Source organism: Eucalyptus grandis, chromosome 10 (genome assembly GCF_016545825.1).
Source record: "Eucalyptus grandis isolate ANBG69807.140 chromosome 10, ASM1654582v1, whole genome shotgun sequence".
Lineage (NCBI taxonomy): Eukaryota > Viridiplantae > Streptophyta > Magnoliopsida > Myrtales > Myrtaceae > Eucalyptus > Eucalyptus grandis.
In genome coordinates, this window is record NC_052621.1 from 32016247 (window position 1) to 32042386 (window position 26140).

The window sequence follows — 26140 nt, forward strand, 5'->3', positions numbered from 1 at the left end:
TGCTAACATTCTCAAAAACAATAAGCGCTACAACTATAGCCGTCTCCGAGACTTACTGCGAGCCATGCAAAATAAGTAGAACCACTACATAGAGCTTCTAGGAAAAGTTCAAATACTCTCACTATGTGTCGAATTGTTAATCATTTTTATAGCTACACATGCATGTAAAACTTCTTTAGTAACTTAACATATCTTGAATCGTGTTAACTCATTACCTCTGATGGTTTTGGTAGAAGCTCCTCGAACCAGTTCCTGAGAGTTATTGCAATTACTTCACTAAACCATTCCGGAGACTCTTGATGGAGTCATTCAGAGTGGTATCCCAATTCTGCAAAAAAGAAAAAGGCTTTCGAAAGTACTTTGAAGTTGATGCGCTTTTGACCCTGGCTAACTTCCCACGAGATTCTTTTGTTAGAAAGAAGAAGGCTTTCGAAATTACTTATTAAATATTCCACACATCAGGGTCAAAGCGCATCAACTTCAAAGTATTTTTCGTAAGCCTTCTTCTTCTTTGCAAAATTGGAATACCACTCCGTATGACTTCATCAAGAGTCTCCCAAACCGTTTAGTGGAGTAATTGCAATAACCTCGGGAACTGGTCCAAGGAGCTTCTGCCAAAACCATCAGAGGTAATGAGTTCGCATGATCCAAGATATGAGAAGTTACTAAAGAAGCCTTACATGCATGTGCAGCTATAGACATCAACAATTCGACACACAATGCGAATACCTAAACTTCTTCTAGAATCTCTATGTAGTGGTTCTATTTATTTTGCATGAGACGGCTATAATTATAGTGCCTATTGCTTTTACGAATATCAGCAAAAAATATAAGTTCCATTTTATCATCCCAATTCCCATTAAAAATCAATGGTGCCTTGCTCCCTAATTTGTTCAAAAGATCTGAATTGGACGCAATTTTAGCCTCCAGTTGTAATCTATCGCTAGTTTCACAAAAAATGGTCAATCTCATCTCTAAATTCCAAAAAAAAATGGATGGCAAAGAACCTCCGACACCTTTGGCCTGCCAGTAAAAAGTAATTAAATAGTGACTATTGAAAAATTATTACAAAAGATGAACTGTAAGCCAAAATGCTCAAAGAAATCAATTATATGAATACCAACACTGAGATGGCCCACTTGCTAAATTCATACGCATCACAAATACAGTATCAGTGCAATGTCTAAAGCAATTAAAATTGCATTAGCTAAAATGAGAGCGTGACCAAAATAACCAAAAACTTCCATGCACTTTACAATAAATGACTCCAGGTTAAAGGCGGTAGTTTGACTATAACAAGAAGCCAAAAATGGTTTATTCAAAGCACTTTGAATTAGTAACATAATCATCCAGTCCCTAAAAATCTTTAAGACAAAATTAGGTAGTGATTCTCCATTTTTTGTAGTTAGCACCTGTCGCGACCTCTTTTCTTCCATCCAAGGAAAGAAAAATAAAATTTAGGGGTATTTGCCTGAAGAGGCAAACCAACGGCCATAAATTAGGCGTATGCTCTCTCAAGTCCATATCTCGCACGGCATTGGATTTTGAATTTTAATTCTTAACAACTTATGTATTTTAGGAATCACCACTAGCCTATTGGGGTTGGCTAGAAACCAATCAAGACGAGGGAATGTTGTCTCGATTGCTATGCAAGAAGAGATTTCTAGAACCGGAGACGTGTTTACACCAATGTTTCTATTAGCGCCCTTGCGGTACCATTAACTTGGAATGTTGTTTATCTAAATAATCACACAATATTAATTATCAATTATAATCCTTATAAAACCGCTAAGCATCCATGCAAATATTTTTTTGTAAGTTTGTTTTCCTTAATATCTAGACTAATCCTAACATAATTTAGAAAATAAATTTACATTCAAATTAATGAAAAACGGTGCATAAGTAAACATCTAAGAAATTGAAATGGCTTAAAAATAAATGCGGAAAAGGAAGAACCAATACAAGTCGGGCAAATAATATTACATGGCCTTGTTATCACGCCCCAAGGCAGGACCCCATGAGCGAACTGAGAATTCAAATATGCATGAATTTACTCTATATGCATGAAATTACTCTAAATAATTTTAATATATGCAAAATGAATTATTTACAAAAATGGCTATAAAGTACCTAAATAGCATTAAATTAGGAAAATGACCCTTTCAAATTATGAAAATTTCATAAATGTCATTTTTATCATAATTCGGAACCATCCATCATTTTTATAATTTTTTTTTTGAAATTTGTTTTATTTTTTATATATTTAATATTTAATATTATATTCGAGAAAAGGGGTCCCGACTAGGTAAACCCAATCCGGCCCGTTGACCTGACGACGACCTAGACTCGACCCAATTCGATTAAGAAAAAGGAAAACCTTTTTAAAAAAATTAATTTTTTTTATGATTTTCGTAATTTCTTTTATTCTCCACCATTTTGTCTTTTCCACTGCACCTTTTCTCTGCACTCCCCCTTCCCGAAGCAAACTTTGCTTTCTTTTTCCATATTTTGTTTTCCTTTTTACTTTTTCTGTACTTTTCTTTTTCTTTTTGCTTTTTCATTTTATTTCTTATTTGTCTTTTTCCTTATGGTCTTCTTCCCCACGTATTTTTCTTCTCCGTGCGTCTTCTTCTCCCCGACATCTCTTTGCACGTCCTCCCCCAAAACTTCACCCAGACAGCAACATCGGCATAGCAACCAGCGACCCTTCCACCGCCGAACCACCACTGTCTACCGGTTGTCTACTCCAAACGGCGACGACCACCGTCGGCCACGAACACCGGCAGCCAAACCATTTCCAGACACAAAAATCCCCCTTGGCTCAAGGATACACGATTGCTCCACGAAAATCGCATAAAATCACAATGGAAACATAAAAAGACAGGCACGGTCCGACTTATATAAGAGCAAGCACGAACCAAACCGAGTTTCAACCCGGGTTGCTTCTCGGTTCTCTCTAGGACATTTTGTCAAACACATGAGGTGCGCTACTATAACAAGGTGTTTTTGGCTCAACCGAAGCTCGAACCATAACGGGATCTTCGGCACACGATGAACAAGACATTGGAAACAAAAGGTAAGGCGATGCAGACCGGAGCTCGCGCGAACCGAACGGCCACGAGCTCCGGCCTGGTATACCCGATAGAGCACAGACAAAGGCCCAGGGGACTTACCTAGTTCGGTGGGGTCTGTGGCGAACGGCGGCTCTCGGGCGGACGACTGACGATGGCGGAGCTTTCCTTCGAGCGCTCTCTCTCCCTTCGTCTCGTCCTCTACTCTCTCAAGCTCTCTCCAACTTCTGCTAGCTCTCCATCCTCGGTCTCTCTCTGGATTATCTCTCGACCAAGGCAAAAACCGAGCCTCCCTCACTCCGTCGAGCTCACACTCTCTCGAGCTCGCTTTCCTCTTAGGCCCGCTCCTTCTCTCTTGGCTCTGCTGGCTTTCTTTCTGTTCCCCCCAGTCCCTCGGTCTCTCCTAAGCTCTCCCCTTTTTTCACTCATCTTCTCCCTCTTTTGAGGGCCACCGGCTAGCGCGCATGGCTTCTGCCATCGCCAGCTTGCTGGCTGGCCTAGCCCCGACCCGCAGATCATGCTGCCATCCTGCTCACGATCCTCTGCCCCTCTGGTTTGTACGTTTCTTTTCTGTCGAAGCCAGACCGGCATGAGGGCGTGAGGAAGAGAGGAAAGAGAGAGAGGCTGGGCTTGGGGAGAAACTGAGGTTGGACTTGGCCCAGGTGAAAAAATGATCCAGAGGAGAATAGAACAGAAAAGGACCAGGCCTAGCCCGGTTCGCTCTCTCTCTCTCTCTCTCTTTTCGAATTTTTTTTTGTAAATTTTTTTTTTGATGAATTTTAAAACTAGTGACGCAAATGCTCCTAATGTCATGAAATTTTTTTGTTAATGAGTTAGAAATTAATCCATAATTTTCCAATGCAATTAATAAACACTTAAACAAATCGTCAAAATTTAGGTGTCAACGGCACCATATGCTAAATCCTGTAAACATGAAATCTTCTTAATGTATGTATGGCAAGAATCCTCTAAATAGTGTGCCAGGAATAATCGGAATTTATATATTCATAGAAGGGTAACTCACTTAAAATCCTAATAAACAAGCATCCGACAATGATAATCTTACATTTGCATATCACAATTGTCAAAGGCATTGTCACAACCTACCCTCGATGGAGGGAACAGATTTAGGGGTATTGCCTAAAGGACGAGTCTAAGGCCCATGATTAGGCGTGGGCTCTCCCAAGTCCATAGTGACATTGAGATATTTTTTAGGAATTTTTGCATAAAAAGAGTCGCTACTAGTCTATTGGGATTTGCTAAAAACCAAGTGAGATATGGGAGTGTATCCCACTTCTTATGCAACCAAAGAATTTAGGGTCGGGGACTTAATCACACTAATTAGTCAATTAGTGCTCTTTCGGTACCTAATTTTGTTCATTTTAAAATAAAATATTTTTATCATGTAGTTTGGATTGATTTTATGCTTATCCACTAACATGTGAGATAATCATGCAAATACGCAATCATCAAAGTAACGATCATAACCACCAAGATCTTAATTGCAGTAAAATTGAACACATACAATTAAACATCCACAAACATAATTAAATATGTAAATTAAACATGTGATAAAATTAACATACAAACAAATAAATGCCTAATTACACTAAAAATGAAATACATAGCAATTCCTAATCAAATCCTACATTTTTTAATTTTCGAAATTTTAAAATTTTTTAAATTTTTTTAAATTTTTTGATTTTTTTGATTTTTTGATTTTTATAATTTAATTTTAATTTTTTTTAAATTTTACTTTTAAAAAATAATTATTTTTTTAATTTGAAAAATGAGAGAACCGGGTCGGGTCCGGTCGGAGACCGACCCGAGTTCGGCTCGGTTGGGGCGGGCGGTCGGTGGCCCAAAAGACAAGGCCGGCCCGACCCCCATGGTCGGGCTCTGCGTCTGATGGAGGGTTGGGCCCAACCGATGGGCCCAACTATCTTTTCTTTTTTTTTTTTTTTAAAGAGGCCTCTCACGGGCCTGAGTAGAAGAGGGCCGACGGGGCCAGACCATAGATCTGGCCCAGCTCAGCCCTCGGCCCTGATCCGCAGCAGGGGACGGCGAGGTGCACGCCGCAAGTGACCCGTCCGGCAAGGGCCGTGACGGCGCCGCTTCAACTAGGCGGACGAGAGCAACCCTCGACGTCTGGAGTCGGGGGTTGCAACGGTTGCGGCGGAGACGTCGGTCGAGGTCGGCGTTTCGCCGGCCCGCGGCCCTTGCCCCGCGACTGTCTAGTCGCGACAGGGGAGGCGGCGGTGGTGACCGACGCGAGCGACAACTAACTCGAGCGCGACGCTCCTACTACATCCAGGTAGGGACGTAGCTCGGCCTCCGGCCAGACCGCGACGATGCTCCGGCGGCCAAACAAGACCGAAGTCGGGAACGGTAAAGCGAAGTTTCAGTTGGGCATTTGGACAAACAGGTGGGGGGCAGTCGGGTTTCGCAAGATCCGGGACCTAACCAGGACTCGAGGTGGGTCCGAGGTCTGCAGCAAATAACCAGCAGGCAACGACGATCTAAACGGGGATTTATGGAGGCCGGAGCTCGCCCAAACCGAACGGAACGAGCTCCGGCCGGCTCAACTTAAAAAAAAAAAAACGCGCACCAAGTGTTCAAAGGAATACCAACCTGGGCTCCGAGGAAGACGGCGGAGGTCGGCGGGCGGACGGGTCTACGGCAACGGCTAGCTGCTCCCTCGAGCTTTCCTGCTCCCTTTAGTTCGCTCCTCCTCTTTCAGACTCCCCTTCTCTCGCTCCCTCTCGGTTTTCTCCCTTCTTTTTTTTTCGGTGCTTGCTCGCTTCTTTTCCTTTTGTTTTTGCAGGTCGTCCTCCTGCCGTGCCAGCTGCCGGCCAAGCTAATCTCAACCCGCAGATCACGCTGGCCACCTACCATCCTGATTCGCCTGCTCCTCCATTGCTGCTCCTCTGTCACTGTGCTGCTCTTTTTTCTATCTGTGTAGGTGCTGCAGCGAAGACCAACCGGAGGAAGAAGACCCTCATTCACGGGCTGGGTTGAAAGGGAAAATGGGCTGGGCCAAGCCCAGCGCAGGAGGGGGAAGAGAAAAGAAAAGGGGCGCGGGCCGGGCCAAGGCCAGGTCCGACCCAACCCGATTGTTTTCGTTCGTTTTTTTTTTTTTTTTAATTAATAATAATTATTTTTAAAATTATTTTTTGACTACTTCCTAATTTGTATTAATTATGTTATAAACAAAATAGTAAAATTTAAATGTCAACAGGCATTTAGACAATCACATGGTCCACCTTTTCTCCTGCTTAAAATCTCAATCACCAACAGAAATGAATGGGATCAACGCATTTTTTGATGATCAAGTAGAGCCTCACTAGGAGGAAGAGATTAAGCCAAGTTCAACAATTTCAAGCCACTTTTAATACTCAAATCTCATGATGGAAGGTACAGGGAAATGCTGAAATTAGTGATATCCTTGATTAGACAAATGATCAAACGGTTGTTTTAATTAGATAAAGCCTGAAAGGATCTCAATTTACCATGCAGAATTCCAAATAGACCATTTCTCACATGACTTCCACAGGTAGAATGCAAGGCAGAACTTAAATTTTAATGCATAAGTCACACTTCTCTGTCCCTTTCTGTTCTTCCCCCTCATCTGCAGGGTTTTCGTCATTGCAAAACTCAGTAACAAGACTAGGTAACTCTAAACAAGGGCAATGAGCAGTTTTTCCCCTCGCCACACACCCATGCACGTGATACTCTGCTCAAACCCTGTATTAACCAGCTGCATTATGCCATTTGACCATACGGCTCCTAAGAAACTTTGGCATAACCCGTCAATACCAAAAGAACCAAGCTCACATCCAAGAACTTACTACACCAAATTGTCACTAAACTAAACTCGCGCCATCGAAATTACGGCATGGAACTGCATATGCTCAACCAGCCAAACGAGTCACGGCTCCTGGGTAAAAGACACTGCTTCATTTGGACCAGGAACATTACAAATTTTTTCTTTTAAATCAATCACGGAGCGAGAAATTACGTCCTCTGTGCTTATAACCAAGATCGATATGAACCCACAGAAGCAAAAATTGAAATTCTCAACCATTTCACGTCAAAGATGGGTTGGGATGGAGATGAAGAATTACGTTCCTTTTGTGATAAAAAATAAACGCATGGACCTGAATTTCGCTGAAAATTAAAGAGGTGAAGGAGAATTGTTTGTTTATACAGGATGGGATGTTTGTGGCAGGTGGGAAAATTCTGTAAAAAGATGTTCGCGACCACTCTAGACCGGGATCACTCTCGCTGAAGTGCACGCTCATAGATGAGTCCTTATCGCCTTCGTGGGCTCTCACCGCCTAAAGCATCAACAGCTTGCCGCCACTCCGGTACATCCTCTAAGGAAACTTGAAGGAGCCGAAGGTGACGGTGACGACTCATAGGGATTCACCAGCAAATTGGGGATTTCGGTTGACTTGACAGATTCGTGGAGGTTTTGTACCTGATTGCATTATCTTGATTGCATTATCTTGCAAATATAATTAGTGTGATTCTCATTTTTCTATCTTTTTAGGAAAAAAAGTATCGGGTGAAAGGACGGGGAAGATGAACCGAACTGATGAAGAATGAAGAAGACGAATACAGAATAAAAGAAAAGAACAAAAATCACATGGACGAAAATGCCCTCATCAGTGTGGTGTGTGAGATGCACATGTTTCACTGGCCCCTTAATTGGGACTACATTGTCACTTGAAATTATTTGAGATTATGTTGATCACTTCAAACCTTAATTTAAAATAATGTTCACTTTGGGTTTATTTTTTTAGAAAACAACCACACTTCAAGTCTTTATTTGAAGCTTTTTCTAAGTAAATTATTAGGGATTAACTTGAAAATAAAATTAAAGTGAAAAGGAAACTGTAAGCCTTATAAAGAGACAAAGAAATTGATTGATTAAGAAAAATAACATAACATCCGATAATATTGTCAAAATAATAACTTTTATTGAAGACACGAGAAGCATGTGACAATTTTATTATATTCGAATTTTATTACAAGATCATAAAATATAGCTCAACAAATGTATTTTAAAAAATGTAATCTTCTTTTACATCAAATGAGAATTAAAAGTATACTAAGATCAATAAATAAAAGGATTAAGAAAAGGGAGAGAAACCACACTTCAATGTACTTTTTTTTTTTTTTTTTTTGGTCAGTACACTTTAATGTCCTTAACTATGGTCATGAAGTTAGAAAATTACCACAAAAAAAATATTATATGGACGTTAATTCAGTTGTAACCTTTTAACTTAATCAATTTAGTAAAAAATCTTTTGATGATATGCCAATATAATATTTCTAACCAATTTTGATTGGCAATTACTGATGTGGACGCCAATCATTTTACATGACATTATCGATTCTTATGTTGATAATTTTTTTTTTTTTTAACTCTTTTAAATTTTTTTATAGATTTTTAATTTTTTAATTTTTTCCTTCTAATTTTTTTTTAACTCTATTAGCCTTGTCGAGATCCAGCTGCAGTAAATCAAATATAACCTTACAGCAATAGTTCGCTGCAGGACGTGTTTAATGATGTACAGTAGATAGATAAACATCGAACATATAATAATGACTCCATGTAATGGTGATACTAATGTAATCAGTAATGTCCATATCATCGTTGATGTGAAATTTTCCTGCATTAGTTGCACTGGAAACATACCTGAACATTTGCTGGAAGTCCAAGGAATGGCTACACATGTATCACGCAATTCGCAAAAGGTCTCTGAACCTACGCATATGCTTAATGACTTCAGAATCTATCTTTTTGTTCCATTCCTCGTCAAAAACACAAGTAATGCTCTCCAATTTTTCCAGAAGGTCAGGATTAATTCCCATAGCTTTCAATAATACCCAGTTGCTTGTCTCTTGGAGAAAGGATAGTCTCGTCTTTGGATTCTGAAAGAGTGGATGGTGAAGCACCACCAATGTCTCTTTGGCCTGCCAGACATCAGAAGAGTTCAGAATGCCGATGTCTTTGTTGTACGGCCACAGGAGATAAACCGACTTCAGTAATTCACTAAGCACCTTTGTCGAAGGCATAGGTCGATAGCAATACCTGATTGACAGGAAATTCTTTAACACAAAATGAAATGAGACATGGTAAGAATGTCAAGACGACAGGAGAGAAAAATAATTATTAAATCTGGCTTTTAAAGAAAAACATGCAAAGGATATTTTCGTATAATGTCAAGTGCTGCAAGAAGCTGGGTGGCATATTTTTCAGATGACATGAGAGAACAGCTCAGATTCACAGGGGGAACAACCCAAATAAGGAACAACACGAGGACCACTAACTCCAAAATGATGCTACATGACCCTTCTACAAAAGCCAGTTGTGTCATATTGAATCAAATTTGAACTACTTCGGCAAACATGAGATGACAATAAAGACTGAGATGAACAAGGCAACACAATTCGAATTGCCACCCCTGCGAGCCAAATTTAATCGAAATAGGAACTATCACTTTATCACTAAATGGTTACTAATTGAGTATCATAGTAAGAAACCGCCAAGTTCAGCCTAGATAGAAACATCAGCCTTATTTTATGAAACTGAAACATGTGAGGTTCAAAACTCAGCTCATGATATTGAATCCATCAACGTAACTCGAGGCAAGTTAATGGCCTAATAATGGCCTGTCTCATGTACGACTTCGAAATTGCTGCCTAAGAGCTAATTCAATGTCATCAAAAGAAGAGGACAAAAGGTCTTAGTTTGATTAAGGCATGGAGATTATCTCTGTAAACATGCTTGAGAGTCAGGTAAAAGTAATACCCAGGCAGGCAAGCACAAACTACAATAAGAAGTCTGCAGCAGTTGATCTCAGGAGTGCCGGCAGGAGCAAAATAATGTGGTAAATCTCTCAGTTCAAACCCTTTTTTCACATGTCATGACATAAAATTTACCTCATCAGTTGGAGTAGCAATTCGACCCAAAAAAAAAAAAAAAAAAAAAAAGTTGAAGTAGCAAAGATGAGGGAAGGCCATCTTCCCTCCACAAGTTAACATCCTCTGTTGAGTTCTCCATCTGTATGTTTCCAAATCAAGATTCATTCTAAATACTCGTTCCACAATCAATATATGGTCCCAGTGATGATGGATATCTCTCGTGCAAGCTGTGGAACGGCCAGCTGGAGAGCACCTGAACTGCTTCTTTTCTGGTGGGCGTCAAACATCAGTAATGAATATGTTTAGTATTAGTGGAGAACATCCACTCGGCAAATATCAAGATCCTGACATTAAAATTGAGAACAACACAACGAATCTATCCTCGGTGGAGTCCATACCAAAAGCTCATAATTTAAAACTGCATTTATAAATTGAGGGGAGAGTGTCATCATCTTTAATTTGCAAAATCACCATTTTCAAAGTGCCGACATCTTCGATTTAGGATCTGAGTTTCGTAAATGCGAAATTAAATCATGAGTTTCGGTATGAACACCACCACCAAGGACAGATCCAGCCATGGTGTTATTCTCAAATTTTACGTGACATTCTCACTATTTACCAAATAGATGTACCCACCAATGACGCAAACAAAAAGGACACAACCATCACCTAGTGTTTGGCGCCCAATAGGAAGAGGTAGTTCGGGTGCTTGCCATCCAGACATTCTACAACTTGCAAAACAGACATCAGAGATCAACAAAAGAGCCATCATCACTAGGACCATATACAGATGGAGAATCAGTTCACGTCCTTGCTATTGTTCACAGCCTGCAAGACATACATCAAAGATCAACAAAAGAGCCATCATCACAGGGACTATATATAGATGGATATGACATATTCGACGGTCAATGAATAGAGACAGTTGCATTAAACCTCCACAAACTTTAACACAACATAAAAAGCAATTCTGAAGAACCAAACTTCCAACATAACATAGGTACTCTTTAAAAGAAATGATTGTTCTAACAAGTAAAATTATCGATCTGAAGATTTTAGCCAAGAATTTGGACATGATCACCACGGCATAGATTCAGATTATGCACAAATCAATCTTGAGGAAAAGAAGATCAAAAAGCTGTCATGAGCACTTAACAATGGCATGATATCCCAAGGGAGATTCATCCTCAAGAAGGCATTTACTAATGCCCATATCAGACTAGACCCAGTCCAGTTCCAGATAGGCCCGGAGACTGGCCATTATAATTTTATTTTGTATTCCTTGTAAGTTCACACAGAGCAGGAAATAGAACCATTAAACAAAGAAGCCTGCACAGTCCACAATGCACGATCCATCATAAATTGTCCTGAAAAGGAGACGACACGGCAGCGGTCTCTAGCTACACGTAGGGTCAGCATTTCTCACACCAACACGCAGTAAATAAACAAACCCAAGAAAAGTCATACAGAGAAACATCAAACTCAAAAGAGCATTCATAATGTCAATCGTTCCGCACAGATTAAGGTTTTCCGAGCCCTAAAAAGAAAAAAAGTTCAAAACATTCTACCATAAGCAATCGCTAAAGATCCGAAACTCCAGCAAATTACACCGAAGTTACCCAAACCCAAAACCTAATCCTTTGCAACCAACCAAAGCCGAGAACGAAAGAGAAAACTCAGAGACGCGCGGCAGAAAACAAGACCCAGAAAAGGCGAACCCTTCAAGAAGCGAGGAACGAAATGCTTCATTCATATAAGACCCAGAAAGGGTTTTAGTTTTGTAATGAGAATCGTCTCTTATTTAAAAATTCCGCGTTCTTTTTTTTTTTTTTTTTTTGCGATGCTATTTCTACCCTTTTTTTGGCTAATACACTCCTTTTTTCTAGCGAACTTATCAAAATACCCTCCTATTTCCCTCTCTTTTCTATTTATTATTATTTTTTTTTATCAAGCTGACCCATTTCTTTTCTTATTGCTTTTTGTTTCTATCATCCCTCTCATCTTATCAGCTTTACAATATAAATGTCAAATTTCACTTAACAAGATATTGTTTTATCCTATATCATATTATCGCTTTGCACAGAGAATGTCGTTAATTTTAATTTATAATCTCATGTTTTTAGTCATAAAGTTTACATTAAATGTTAGAAATTTCTAGTATTTAACGGCTTTTTAATTACCTAATTAAAAAAAAAAAAAAACTTTTTCTTTTTTCTTTAAATATTAATAATAATATTTTTTAATTAAAATTTTTAATTATTTTTTGTCTTTTCCCTATTTTGTCTTTTCTACTGCACTTCCCCTTCGACGACTCCTTCAGGATGCCAACATTTGCTTTCCTTTTTGATTTTTCTGAAAATTTTTGCTGCACTTTTCTATTGCTTTTTCTTTTGTTTTATTTTATTTTATTTTTTCCTCCCCTTTGGTCTTCTTCTCCTTTAGTTTGCCCACTGCACGCCCGAAGCTTCTCTTCCCCAAAACATGGTCTCATCGAGACTCAGCCAAACAACAACGCAGCCCGGAACAACCGGCGACCCTTCCACCGCCGAACTTCCGCCGGCCATTAGTTGGCCAGAGATCATCACCGTCGCCGGAATGCTTCCGGCTAAAGCTTGATTTTTTAACTCTAAATTTTCGTATGACCAAAACTCCGTCGATTCGAGTACTAACAACGGCATGAGCAAACAACACGATGGAAGGGACTCAAACTCGAACAAAGAGAATATCACAGCAAAGAACCTCGCAGAAACCATTTCCAAATCTCATTTTGACATTTCATCAAACGCATAGCATGCACCAGCTAAAGGAAGGAACCAAGCTCGCCTGGGGCTATTGTTTGGACCAAGCAACGATCATCGACACACAAACAACATTCCAGACCAACTCAGAGACAGATTACATCAAATTTAACATAGGTATGAACTCAAGGACGACAAGGCTCGGTCAAGACCAACTAAGATAATCGGACTTCATTCAAGCATCCTTCCGACGCGGTCGAGACTCGAACACAGCCCTAAGCTCCTATCGAAACATACCAAAACACACAACAAAATCAACGAAGGACCAGCCGGACCGAAGCTCGCGCGAACTGGTCGGTCGCGAGCTCCGGCCCGACACCTCCTAAAACGGGGCACCTACGGTTCGGAAGGCTTACCCGGTTTGGATGATGAGCAACGGGCGGATCTCAAGAAATGCCGAAGCGCTCTCTCGGTCACACTCTCTCCCTCTGGCTCGCCCTCCGTTCTCTCGACCTCCCTGGTCTCGCTCAAGCTCCCTGGTCTCGGTTCTCGCCGTTCCAGAAGAAAGGCGTCGGGGAGCGGGATCCCGTGCACAGTCGAGCCTTCCTTTGGCTCGACACCCTCTCTCGCTCCAAACTCTTTCTCTCGAGTCTCTCTCCCTCAAGCTCTCCCCGTGCTTCGGTTCTCTCTCCCCCTTTCTCTTTCCTTTCTTTTTCTCTTTTCTTCTGCAGGTCCACGCGAAGACCTCTGCCGTGCCAGCTGCCGGCCGGACTGCCCCCGACCCGCGGATCGCCTGCCACCGATCTCCCTGCTCTCTCCCTGCTCCCTCCTTTCTGTCTTTTTTTGCAGGTCCGCGTGAAGTACGGCCAGAGGGAGACGACCAGCTCGTGCGCGGGCTGGGCTGAAGGGGAAAAAGGGCTGGGCCGGGCCTAGCGCGAGGGAAAGAGAAAAGGAAGGGGGCAGGGCGGGCCAAGGCCGGATCCGGCCCGACCCGCCCCTAAGTTTTTTTCTCTTTTTTAAAATTTTTTAAAAAATTTTAATTATTATTTTTTTGGCGACTAATTCCTAACTTTTAATGCTATTAAATCTTAAGTAAAATGGCGAAATTTAGGTGTCAACAAAAATAAAATAAAAATTTGTTGAAAGGAGTGCATGGAAATAGATTTTCCTTACCAAACAATGAAAAATATTTTATAGTTCATTTTCAAGTTTCAGCCAAATAAAAAAATATATATTTTTTCATTTTCTTGAAAATGGCTTCCTAAAAAACATTTTTCAGAAACATCACATTTTTTGCCAAACAAGTGAAGCTCAAGAAAGAAAACAAATTAAATGTCAAAACATAGATAATCACAAATAGGAAAATGTTATCACTAGTTTAAAAAAATCATTAATCTCATTTTAAAGGCCTATTATAATTCAAAGATGAAAAAACACTTGAAATTTTTGTTTTGCAACTAATAACGAATTTTGACCAAAAAAATCTAATAACAAAACTATTGTGCAATAAAATGGCTCCTTAGTCCTTTCGCTCATATCAAATTGCCTAAAATCAAAATAAGTGATATTGATTATACATAAAAAAGAAATGAATTAAAGAAAAGATCAAAAAATGAATAATGATTTAGTAGACGAAAAAATTGCCCCCTCAATTTGAATCTCGTAGATGAAGAAGTGCAAGGATCTAACTTACAAGATCAATATTCGAATAATATGGGTCAAAGCTAAAGTTTAAAAAGAAAAAAAGATTTTGATTGAATTCCATATAAATTTTACCTAATATAGCTCCAATGCTTGATTCATTTGGAAGATTCACGTCACCACGTGACATCTTGTGGACACCTGAATCTTAGCCAACAAATTGAGTGTATTCCAATACAACTAAATAAGAAAATGCTGATGAGGATTTAAGACACTACTCAAACAATACAAGAGATGGTAAATAAAAAGAAGATATATATAACCAATAAAAAAACAACAAAAGAGAGAGATGTAGAAAAAAAAAGATTAAAAGGTGAAAGAGAATCTTTAACCTTATAAAAGGTACAACTATCTAATTATTCTTATATTTGACTATAAGCAAACACTTATGGTACATTTGATCATTTGGATTTCTAACCACATTAGGATTGGATATAATAGAATAATAAATTTTGGAATTTTGCTATATCCTATTCACTATTTAGTAAATCGCAGTATAAAGCGGAATATATTTACATCATATCATATATATGTTTTTGTGCAAACGGCATATCAGTGTAAATGAATATAAAAGTTCATAAATGGAGATAGTGAAAATCTCTCGTGATATTATTCCCTAATTTTTTTAATTTTCTTATTTTATTTTATTTTTCCACTTTTTTTTTAATTATTTTTTAATTATTTCTTTTTTCCCATTCATCATTCTCTAATAAAATTTAATTAAATAATCAAATGTACCAATATACCAAAATACAACAATACCTAAATATATGTAATAAATATAAATATATATTTATATTTATCAATTGAATGTATATTATAAGGTAGAATTAAAGAAGAATTTATAAATAAAAATAATATTAAATTTAAAAATGATTTTTTATTATTTTGTCATTTTCAATTTTTATATTATAATACAAATATTATTTATATTGAAAAATAATTTCAATTTTGTTAATTTAATAAGTTTGTTATTTAAGAAAAACAAATTTCCTATTATGGACGTTAGAAATCTTATCTACCTTTTTGTCCTATCTCTCCCATGAAATAATTTTATCTGGCATATATCTCTTTTATATATGACTTTATCCTGCCTTGAGTAGGCATCAAACATAAGATAGGATAAATCATATCTTATTCAAAATTTTATCTTAACTGTCAAACGCAATCTTAAATATTAACTTAAAATTAAAATGAAAGAGGTACTTTAAGCCGAAGCCTTAGTTAGAGGCTTTCTCGATAACACACTCACCATTGACCATTACTATAATACAATCACCAATGAATTGTTTGACACAACTATCCTCGAATGAAAAGGAAATTGTATGGATGAACTCTTTCATTTGTTGATAAGCGAGATGCCTGCACGTCTCACCCAAATACTGTCAAAGTCATCCTTTCCAGAGCGTCCGATTGGGAGGGAGGCTCTGGAATTCATTACGAATTTATCAAAAGGACATGTCAATGGATTGATAAAAAAAAAATAAAAAATAACATCCAATAATGATATCAAAATAATACCTTTTAATCTAAGAAATGAGAAAATATAGCTATTTGATTATACTTGAATTTTGTTACAAAAAGGATACAAGTAGATAAATTTGAGGTGAAAAAGAAACTTTAAGCTAATAAATAGACATCACAAACGAATTGAAAAGAACAAATAAAATACACATTTTCTTTTATAGATAAAAAGACAGCTCAAGAAGTAAAAAGTGCAAACTTTTCTATAAAATAAACGAGAATAACACAATGCAAAATACGAACAATAAAAGTATTGCCAAAAAAGGAAAAACAACAATAGGTGGGGCCCTCCCGAATCGAATTTGCGCCCCGTGACTACAAAGTGGGTGCTTTGCCACCGGCAAATGAGGGAAAATTTTAAATAAAAGTTGGAAGTTGAGTAATTTTTTCAAATAATAATTTAAAGTGGATATTATTTTAAATAAGAATTTTAATTGACAAATCAATTTTAAATAAAGGTTTAAACTCGCCAGCCAGCCACATCTTCACTAGCCGACAAGTCAGGTAATTGTTTTGGCCACTGAGAAGAGACATTTTTGTCCAAAAAATTCTGGGTTGATTTTTTCTTTCCCTCTTTTTTCAGATTTGAGGATTCAATTGGTGAAATTTCTTGTTGTCGCTCCACCTCTTCATCTAGAGCCAACAATTCCTCAATTTATTCCCCCCCAAAACCCAATCTTCATCGTCGAAGCTCTCTTTCTCCAGGGGTTCGGAGATCGCGACACTGAGTAACAGCAAAATAGTCAGCGCGAGAAGGGCGAATATCGAAATGGGTTATCCCAAACCCATTGCTTTTTCACGAGCTCGAGGCACATTCAAGGAAAAACGAGAGATCTTGACCCCGTTTTCAGGGGTTAAGATCTTGCACATCAGTGTAGAAGCAAGAAAGGAGGAGAGAAAGAGAGAAGCAATGGTGGGGAGAGACTTTTTATTTGCCTGATTAACTAGAACTTTAAAAAGTAATTTATATTGGATGAGGTTGGCATGTCTGTAATCGCATCTTGAGCAGGATGTTTAGCTAATCACGAAAATTTGTTTACTAAATATCATGATTAACATCAACCTGCTTCTTCGCACTTCCAAAGAAAACCATATTCGTCCTTCACGTCGAGATCGCCCAAATCGAACTCCCCAACCTGACGCCGACTTCTCGCTCTTCCCCCTCCACCCTCCCCCAACTCCTCCTCCAATCCCCCAGCCGCCCCCATCTCTGCGGCACCCTTTGTGCCCCCCACCGCGACGAGTTCCCCCTCCATATCGAAATCCCTGAGCTTGCGCTCGTCAAAGAGGTCGCTCCTGGAGTTGCACCAGAATCTCTTTCCGCTGATATTGAGTCTCAGAGCCGGCATCGGTCCAGCCTGGATTATCCAGGCGGACGGAGTCGCTTGCCTCGCTGACGGCGGTCCTGGGATACCTGCTGGAACCGTTGATCGAGAAGCAACTGGCCGGGATCATGGCCCCGATTCATCCTCGATCTCGTCCAAGTTCCTAGGGTGGTTGACCGAGTCGAAGTCGGAGTTGTGGAGCAATTCCCAGTCCTAAAACTATCCAAGAATTAAAAAGAGAAAAAATTCAATCCAAAATTTTTTTGGACAAAAATATCCTTTCTCCGGTGGCCGGAACAATCACACAATTCGTCCGCTGGTCCTCACTAGTTGGCAAGTTCCGACCCTTATTTGAGATTAATTTATTATTTTAACTTTTTATTTGAGATAATGTTCTCTAGAGATACTTTTATTGTAATGTAACATGCGTAAGCATGTGTGTATGTACGTACAGACTGTGCAACCAATCATTAACTGATACGTGTGGAATTCTGGTAGCTAAGGGGTCTCTCATGGTACCGCACTTTAATGTGCTTAGCGATGGTCATGAAATGCATGGCCTCATGGAAATTGGTAATCTTGGAACTTCAGTATATACGGGCAACAAAGGCTAGGTTACCGCATGATGAGAGAAATATACACTTGTCACATGATTCAACATTTCAGCTTACCAATTTAACCGTCAAATTTGAAAGAAGCTAATGGAGGATAGACGTGGGGTTGGTATACCAGTCTTGAATTTTTTGTGATTAGAATATATGTGGTACTTGATTATTAATTTAGATTTTTGGTGACATAACATTTGTAGATACTATGCATGAACAAATATTTTTTAAAACAGTCTTAATTTTCACATGCACGGCATTATGGGCAATGTTCATGGAGAATTAAAATGCATCAAAGCTCTAATTTCATTAAAGATGAGAATTGAAGATGAACCATAACGATTTTAATAGTGATCAGGTGGCTTTCGAATCAAATTTTGTGCATCTCAACTAATTCGCCTATGCAGATGATCTGGAGGACTGATCCCTCGCATTAGCTTGATGTATTCATGATTTTACTTGGGAATTACTCCTCAAACGACGGTTGATTCAAGACCACATGGAAACAAAAAGCACCTTCACATACCATTTAAGTCAAGTAGAAATGTAACCGTGCATTTTTATCCGGGACCATGTCGAACATACCAGTAAGGAAGGATAAAACCTCTGAAAACATTTGTAGCATATTAAGAAGGCTCATATCAGCTCAAGATTAGAACTCCAGATATTATAAATTAGGTTACTTCTACATCAACAGGAGAATCTTGATTGTGTAGCTGATCAGAAAGTCAATATGGACACAAAAGTTAATTAATATGACCCCATGTCACGTTCACATGATGACTATTGGTTTTAATTTTCCACCTTAAAGCCCACATTAGTGGCTAATATCTCATTTAAAGATTAAAAAGGCACGTCCAGCTTTACCGACCCTCTTTGTTTTATATTCTTTTTGATGGCCGAATCTCATTACACAATTGATACATTGTGGTTTCATTGGAAAATATACATCTAAAAAAGAAAGAATTAATTGGGCGAGCGCGACAATTTTTTAATTTACTATAAAAATAACAATTTGTTATGATAATTATAAAATGTTATAAGGTTCACTCCTTCAAACATTCGTGGCTCACAACGTTGTTTTTCTCACAGTAACCAAAAAACTATCATGTTAAGAAAATTCTTCAAGAAATTACATAAATAGATAACCTTTCTTTGTTGTGATTTAAATTTTTTAAGTAGTTTTGACATTTTTGTTCAACTAGAAAGCAAAGTGGGGTAATTTATCATTTATTTCAATAAACTAAATAAGAAAGTAAAATATGTGATGTCATTTTTAAGTTCCCATTAAATTATGATTAACTATTGATCCCAAAAAATTAGCACTATAACATTTTATAGTGACATTGAAGTGGCGACCCTACCATTTAATTATTCTTAAATTTTTAAATAAAGATCTGAAATGTGTTCTCTTTTTTAAAAAAATATTAACATTATTTCCAATTAAAATATGAAATGATCAATACAGCCTCAAATACGGGCTTCAATGAGCGCATGCATTTATCAAGTCATGGTTAAGGGCATTTTTGTCCTAAGCTATTTTTTCTTGCTTTTCTTTGTTCTCTCTGTTCCTTTTCTCTCTGGGACTTTCTGTTCCTTTTCTTCCTGCAGTCGACTCTCCAGTTCATCTACTTCTTTCTTTCTCTTTTTTTCTGTCTTCCTTAGCACGCTGAACGGAACCCCTTCTTCGAACAAAAGCACAAAGCAAAGGCAACATCTCGGCTGGTTCAGATCGACTGGTTAAAGGAGTCTCGACTGAACCAGCAGAAGCAAAATGTATCAATAAGTCAAAGATGATTACGTCCTCTGTGCTTATAACCAAGATCAATATGAACCCACCGAAGCAAAAATTGAAATTCTCAACCTTTTCAAGTCAAAGATGGGTTGGGATGGAGACCAAGAATTACGTTCCTTTTGTGACAAAAAATAAACGCATGGACACGAATTTCGCTGAAAATTAAAGAGGTGAAGGAATTGTTTGTTTATATAGGATGGGATGTTTGTGGCAGGTGGGAAAATTCTGTAAAAAGATGTTTGCTACCTACTCTAAATAGGGATCACTCTTGCTGAAGTGCACGCTCATAGATTAGTCCTTATCGCCTTCGTGGACTCTCACCGCCTAAAGCATCGACAGCTCGCTGCCACACCGGTACATCCTCTGGGGAAACTTAAAGGAGCCGAACGTGATGGTGACGACTCATGGGGATTCGCCAGCAAATTGGGGATTTCGGTTCCAATGGAGGAGGGACTGGGGGAGGGTTTCTCCTGTTGACTTGACAAATTCGTGGAGGTTTTGTACCTGATTGCATTATCTTGCAAATATAATTGGTGTGACTTCTCATTTTTCTATCTTTTTAGGAAAAATGTTAAAGTATCAGGTGAAAGGACGAGGAAGACGAACCGAACTGATGAAGAATGAAGAAGACGAATCCAGAATAAAAGAAAAGAACAAAAGGCACATGGACGAATATACCCTCATCATTGTGGTGTGTGAGATGCACATGTTTCACTGGCCCCTTAATTGGGGCTACATTGTCACTTGAAATTATTTGAGATTCTGTTGATCACTTCAAATCCTTATTTAAACTAATGTTCAATTTGGGTTTATTTTTTTAGAAAACAACCACACTTCAAGTCTTTATTTAAAACTTTTCCTAAGTAAATTATTAGAGATTAACTTGAAAATAAAATTAAAGTGAAAAGAAACTGTAAGCCTTATAAAGGGACAAAGAAATGGATTGATTAAGAAAAATAACATAACATCCGATAATATTGTCAAAATAATAACTTTTATTGAAGACACGAGAGGCATGTGACAATTTTATTATATTCAAATTTTATTACAAGATCATAAAATATAGATCAAGAAATGTATTTTAAAAAGTGTAATCTTCTTTCACATCAAATGAGAATTAAAAGTATACTAAGATCAATAAATAGAAGGATTAAGAAAAGGGAGAGAAACCACACTTCAATGTACTTTTTTTTTGGTCGGTACACTTTAATGTCCTTAACTATGGTCATGAAGTGAGAAAATTACCACAAAAAAATATTATATAGACGTTAATTCAGTTGTAACCTTTTAGCTTAATCAATTTAGTAAAAAATCTTTTGATGATATGCCAATGTAATATTTCTAGCCAATTTTGATTGGCAATTGCTGATGTGGATGCCAATCATTTTACATAACATTATCGACCCTTATGTTGATAATTTTTTTTTATTTTTTTTATAGATTTTTTATTTTTTAATTTTTCCTTTTTTTCTTTTTATTTTTCGTTCTTCCTCCACTGGTCATCTAACCTCGCGATGACCAGTGAGGGCACCACGAATCAAATTTGCAACCCCTACACCACAAGTTAGGTGCTTTACTGCTGGGTCATGCATCGATCACTTTAAAAATTTTGCAATATGTTATGAACGTGCAACCAATAATCTACCGAAACATGTTGAGTCCTGACAGCTCTATTAGACTACCTTCCTTGTTCGCAATTCTAAGTTATAATGTACTTACTGAAGGTCATGAAATGCGAGGCCTTGTGGTAATTTGTGATATGGGGACTTCAACTTCTATGGGGCACAAGTGCTAGCTTGTTAACTCTTTTCAATTTTCGCTAAAATAAATCATTCTGTAATTAACGTTTATGTTTGACATTGAATAAGCGTTGCTCGGTAAATATGATCATTAATTAATTGGAAACTCTTAAATAAATAAATAAAAGAGTCACTAATAGTAGGTAACAAAAGCGTTACAATTAAGTTGGGAACTTTTTTGAAAAAAAAAGAAAAAGCTGGGAGGTTTACATATTTACCTTCACCTATGGGAAATTACTAATGCACACCGAAATTACTCAATAAATATTCGACATAGGGGTAATGATTTTTGTGTTATAAAAACCTACTCAGCATGTAGACAAGTTAGAGTTACTAATTGTGTATTCATTGATAGTAATTTATTTGGAGTAATACGAGAAAAAATCCCCAATACTAAGTACAAAATGCATTCGAGTCAAAGTACTTTCGAAAGCCTTCTTCTTCTTTGCAGAATTGGGATACCACTCCGTATGACTCCATCAAGAGTCTCGGGAACCGTTTAGTGAAGTAATTGTAATAATCCTCGGGAACTGGTCCGAGGAGCTCCTGACAAAACCAATTAGAGGTGATAAGTTCGCACGATCCAAGATATGGGAAGTTACTGAAGAAGCCTTACATGCATGTGTAGCTACAGAAATCATCAACAATTCGACACAATGCAAGTACCTGAACTTCTTCTGGAATCTCTATGTAGTGGCTCCACTTATTTCGCACAACTTGCAGTAAGTCTCGGAGACGGCTATAGTTGTAGCGCCTATTGCTTTTGAGAATGTTAGCCAAAAATATAGGTTCTATTTTATCATCCCAATTCTTACCAAAAACTAGTGGTGCCTTGCTCTCCAATTCGTTCAAAAAATTTGAATTGGGTGCCCTTTCAGCCTCCAGTTGTATTCTATCGCTAGTGTCACGGAAAAAGGACAATCTTATCTCTGAACTCCAAAAAAATGGATGGCAAAGCACCTCCGACGCCTTTGGCCTGTCGGTAAAAAGAAATTAACTATTGACTATTGGAAAATTATAACAAAAGATGAAATGTAAGCCAAAATGTTCAAAGAAATCAATTATATGAATACCAACACCGAGATGGCCCACTTGCTAAATTCATAAGCATCACAAATATGGTATCGACGCAATGTCTAAAGCAATTAAAATTGCATTAATGAGAGAGTGACCAAAATGACCAAAAACTTCCATGCACTTTACGATAAATGACTCCAAGTTAAAAGTAGTAGTTTGACTATAACAAGAAGCCAATAATGGTTTACTTGGAGCACTTTGAATTAGTAACATAATCATTCAGTCCCTAGAAATCTTCAAGACAAAATTAGGTAGTGATTCTCCAATTTTGTAGTTAGCTCTGTAAATCTTCACAGGAAATCTTCTTAGTGTATATATAGCAAGAATCCTCTAAATAGTGTGCCAGGAATAATCAGAATTTATATATTCGCAGGAGGGTAACTCACTTATAACCCTAATAAACAAGCTTCTGACAATGATAATCTTACATTTGCATATTACAATTGTCAAAGACATTTAGACAATCACATGGTCAACCTTTTCTCCTGCTTCTAATCTCAATTACCAAAAGAAATGAATGAGATCAACACATTTTGATGATCAAGTAGAGCCTCACTAGGAAGAAGAGATTAAGCCAAGTTCAACAATTTCAGGCCACCTTTAATACTCATTAAATTTGAGTGATATAGGGAAATATAAATTAACAATGGTTACAAAATCTATCAAACAATATAATGAAAATAGCAGTGATGCAAATAAAAAATTATGTACTCACCTCAATTTATAATCCCATTCAAGTAAACGTGAAATCAGATCATGAACTTCTGGTATGAACTCCACCCTGAACAAGTCCTTTTTGTTGTTCTCAATATTGATGCAGCGTTCTTGAAGTTTACCAAATGGATGTCTTCCACGGGTAATGCAAAAGAACAAGACCAAACCTAAACTGAACATATCCATTGCGCGTGTTTGATGCTCATGAAGAAGCTGTTCAGGTGCTTGCCATCCCAAGCTTCCACATCCTGCAATACACAGACATTAGAGATCAACCCCCCCAAAAAAAAAGCCATCATTACTAGGACCACATATAGATAAAAATGACAGAATCACCGGTCAATGAAGGGAAACGGTGGCAAAAGCTGTCAATCTCCACAAACTTTAACCCGACATAGAAGGCAATACAAATCAACCCGACTTCTAGCATAATAAAAAGAGACTGGTCCAGCAAGTCACAATATCGGCATAAGTTTTTAGCCAGTAATCTGAAAATGATTACCTCCGCATATATTCAGATTATGATTGGATCAATCATGAGGAAAAGAAAATGAAAGGTTTGAACAAAGCTGTCATGAACACTTACCAGTGGCTGGACTTTCCAGAGAGAATTTATCTTCAGGAAGGCATTTAGTAATGCCCATGTCAGATAGCTGAGCAACTAATGAGCTAACTAATGATCTATTCTCAGTAATCAAGACATTATGAGGCCTTAAGTCGTGATGGATCAATCTCAAATTATGCAAATGGACAAGTCCTGATACCACGCCCCTGTATCATAATACAAAGTAGACATTATGACTCCAACCAACAAAGTATCTGGAAGCAAATAGTATATGGGCCACTTGAAGGCATTGGATACATAATTAAAAACTAAGCCATATCCTATTGGAAATTAAGGAACTTCTCTAAACACACTAAGATCCGATCGGATGCCAGAAGTCTTTTATAAACTCTGAATGAAAAACCCAGTACAGAATCTGATTTCCATATGAATCACATCAACATTTGCTGATATGAGTGCATAAGGATTAGCATTTATGGAATTAAAAAGGGAGCCGAATATACTGATCTTACCAAAATGGGAACTTTATGATGTCATCACTATAATTGATGATAACTAATCAATTTCCATGGGAAGAAAACTAAGAGTTCAGCCAGTGAAATTCAACTTAACCTAAGCCGCAAGGTTCAAAACTCAAAAGTTTTTGCAGGAGAGCTATTTAGTCCTTTGATTAGCACCTGATGCCTAGATAAGAGTTCATAGTGATATCTACGAGATGCTTCTCAGACATAAGCACAATATTACAGTTATCTCTCGATTCAATCCTTTTTGGCACGTGAAAACATGAAAATTACCTCATTAGATTCAGTAACAAAGGTGAGGGATGTCCATCTGCCCTCCACAGCTCAACATCCTGCATCCGAACCCTAATAGAATCCAATTTCTTTTTATAACCAACCAATGCTGGATTATTGAATGAGTTAATTGGAGAATCTGAGTATGCTTGAATTAAATCCTCTAAGCTGCAAACAGCATGCTCTAGAGCAAGAAACATGAAATCATCGTTTTGCTCCATTCCATAATACCGAACAATATTTGGATGTTTGTCAGATTCCATCAAATTCCGAATCTCGTTGTAGGCAATTTCATGATGACCAAGGACCATTCGTTTTACCGCAACAGCCCGACCTTCATAAGAGCCCTCGACGACGATTGTCCCATTACTTCCCCTACCGATTTCTGTTCTTGATACGCAGAGTTTGCCAATGCTACGTTCTCCATTGCCACCACCAGGAAAGTTACTATACTCCGTTCCCGGGTTATACTTGCTCCTTTTGTGAAGTCTGCCTTCGTTTTCTGAAGAGACGCGATCCTCCTTTCTGTCAAGACTTCCATGCCCTTCCAAAAAAAAGCGAAATTAATGATACAAGTCTCTAACATCTAAATCAACCTCTTCCGGCGTCCGTATGTGGTCATGGTTCCGACTATTGTCAAGCGTACCTTCGATTTCTGAAGAAGACTCGACTTCTGGGATCGTCGCATCTCTGTCCGGGGAGGAGACCTCCGCCCGGTCGATGATCGGGTCGGACATGCTGCGAAAGCGGGAAAGACAGAGGCCAAGGAGAGGTGCTTAGGGTTTAGAGAAATCCTTAATTTCCAATAGACTTTATATATATTTTAGGCTAATGAAATTGTTAAGATATGTCACAAGTTTAAGTGAATATTCCAAATTGGATAGGTTGTGGATGTTTGAAATCGAACAAAAAAATCCGAAGATCAACTTCCAAAAATCGAATCTACGTTAGAGAATTTGGTCACTGAAATAGGAAAGTCCAACTTTTTGACTTGGACTTGTATTTTGTTTAAAATATACAGAGATATGTTTTGGATAAAATCGTTTAAGATAGGAAACAGAATCTTATGAGAAGTCGGCAAAAGAATAGGGGTCACACTTATATATATATATATATATATAGACTTGTGGCTGTGGGAGATAGGGGGTTGATCATGAAGAATTGGTCTTGAAGCGCCGTCTTATCGTCGAGTGCTTGGGAGGGATTTTCTGTCATTCTTGTCCGTGAATTATATCCAAGAAATATTAGTGTTTGTAGTCGATTAAATCTTATGGTAAGATTTGCGTGTAATTCCTTCGTAAGATTGGGAGATTATTTTTTAAGGAATTTCGGGCTAAACACTATGTGCATTATTGAGTGTAATTGGGGCTTAGGAAATATCGAGAGAGTGTTTGAGTGACTCGAGTGTGTAATCTTCTTGTATCGCTTGATCTATAGTGAAATTCGCCGTTACTTTTCCCGTGGACGTAGTTCTTTACGTAAATCCAGTGTCCGATTTA

General features: G+C 38.1%; 2 protein-coding genes across 3 annotated transcripts; both read right to left on the reverse strand.

Moving 5' to 3' along the window:
* Positions 1 to 356: 356 nt before the first annotated feature.
* LOC104422851 (serine/threonine-protein kinase/endoribonuclease IRE1a) lies at positions 357 to 25410 on the reverse strand. Of its 2 annotated transcripts, XM_010035298.3 has the most exons (7): positions 25288 to 25410; positions 24642 to 25185; positions 23869 to 24053; positions 23284 to 23530; positions 22158 to 22467; positions 21912 to 22037; positions 357 to 485 (listed from the first exon to the last, which is right to left on the reverse strand). In XM_010035298.3, the coding sequence occupies exons 1-7, from the start codon at positions 25376 to 25378 to the stop codon at positions 465 to 467; spliced, it is 1524 nt and encodes a 507-aa protein (XP_010033600.3). In that variant the 5' UTR covers positions 25379 to 25410; the 3' UTR covers positions 357 to 464. The 2 variants fall into 2 exon arrangements, with proteins under 2 accessions (XP_010033600.3, XP_039159515.1); XM_039303581.1 differs by lacking the exon at positions 357 to 485 and having other exon boundaries at positions 21822 to 22037.
* On the reverse strand, positions 8242 to 11815 carry LOC120289065. The gene is made up of 4 exons (XM_039303582.1): positions 10674 to 11815; positions 10023 to 10273; positions 9141 to 9171; positions 8242 to 9053 (listed from the first exon to the last, which is right to left on the reverse strand). Exons 1-4 carry the CDS (start codon positions 10786 to 10788, stop codon positions 8941 to 8943), a joined length of 510 nt encoding a protein of 169 aa, XP_039159516.1. The 5' UTR covers positions 10789 to 11815; the 3' UTR covers positions 8242 to 8940.
* Positions 25411 to 26140: the final 730 nt, after the last annotated feature.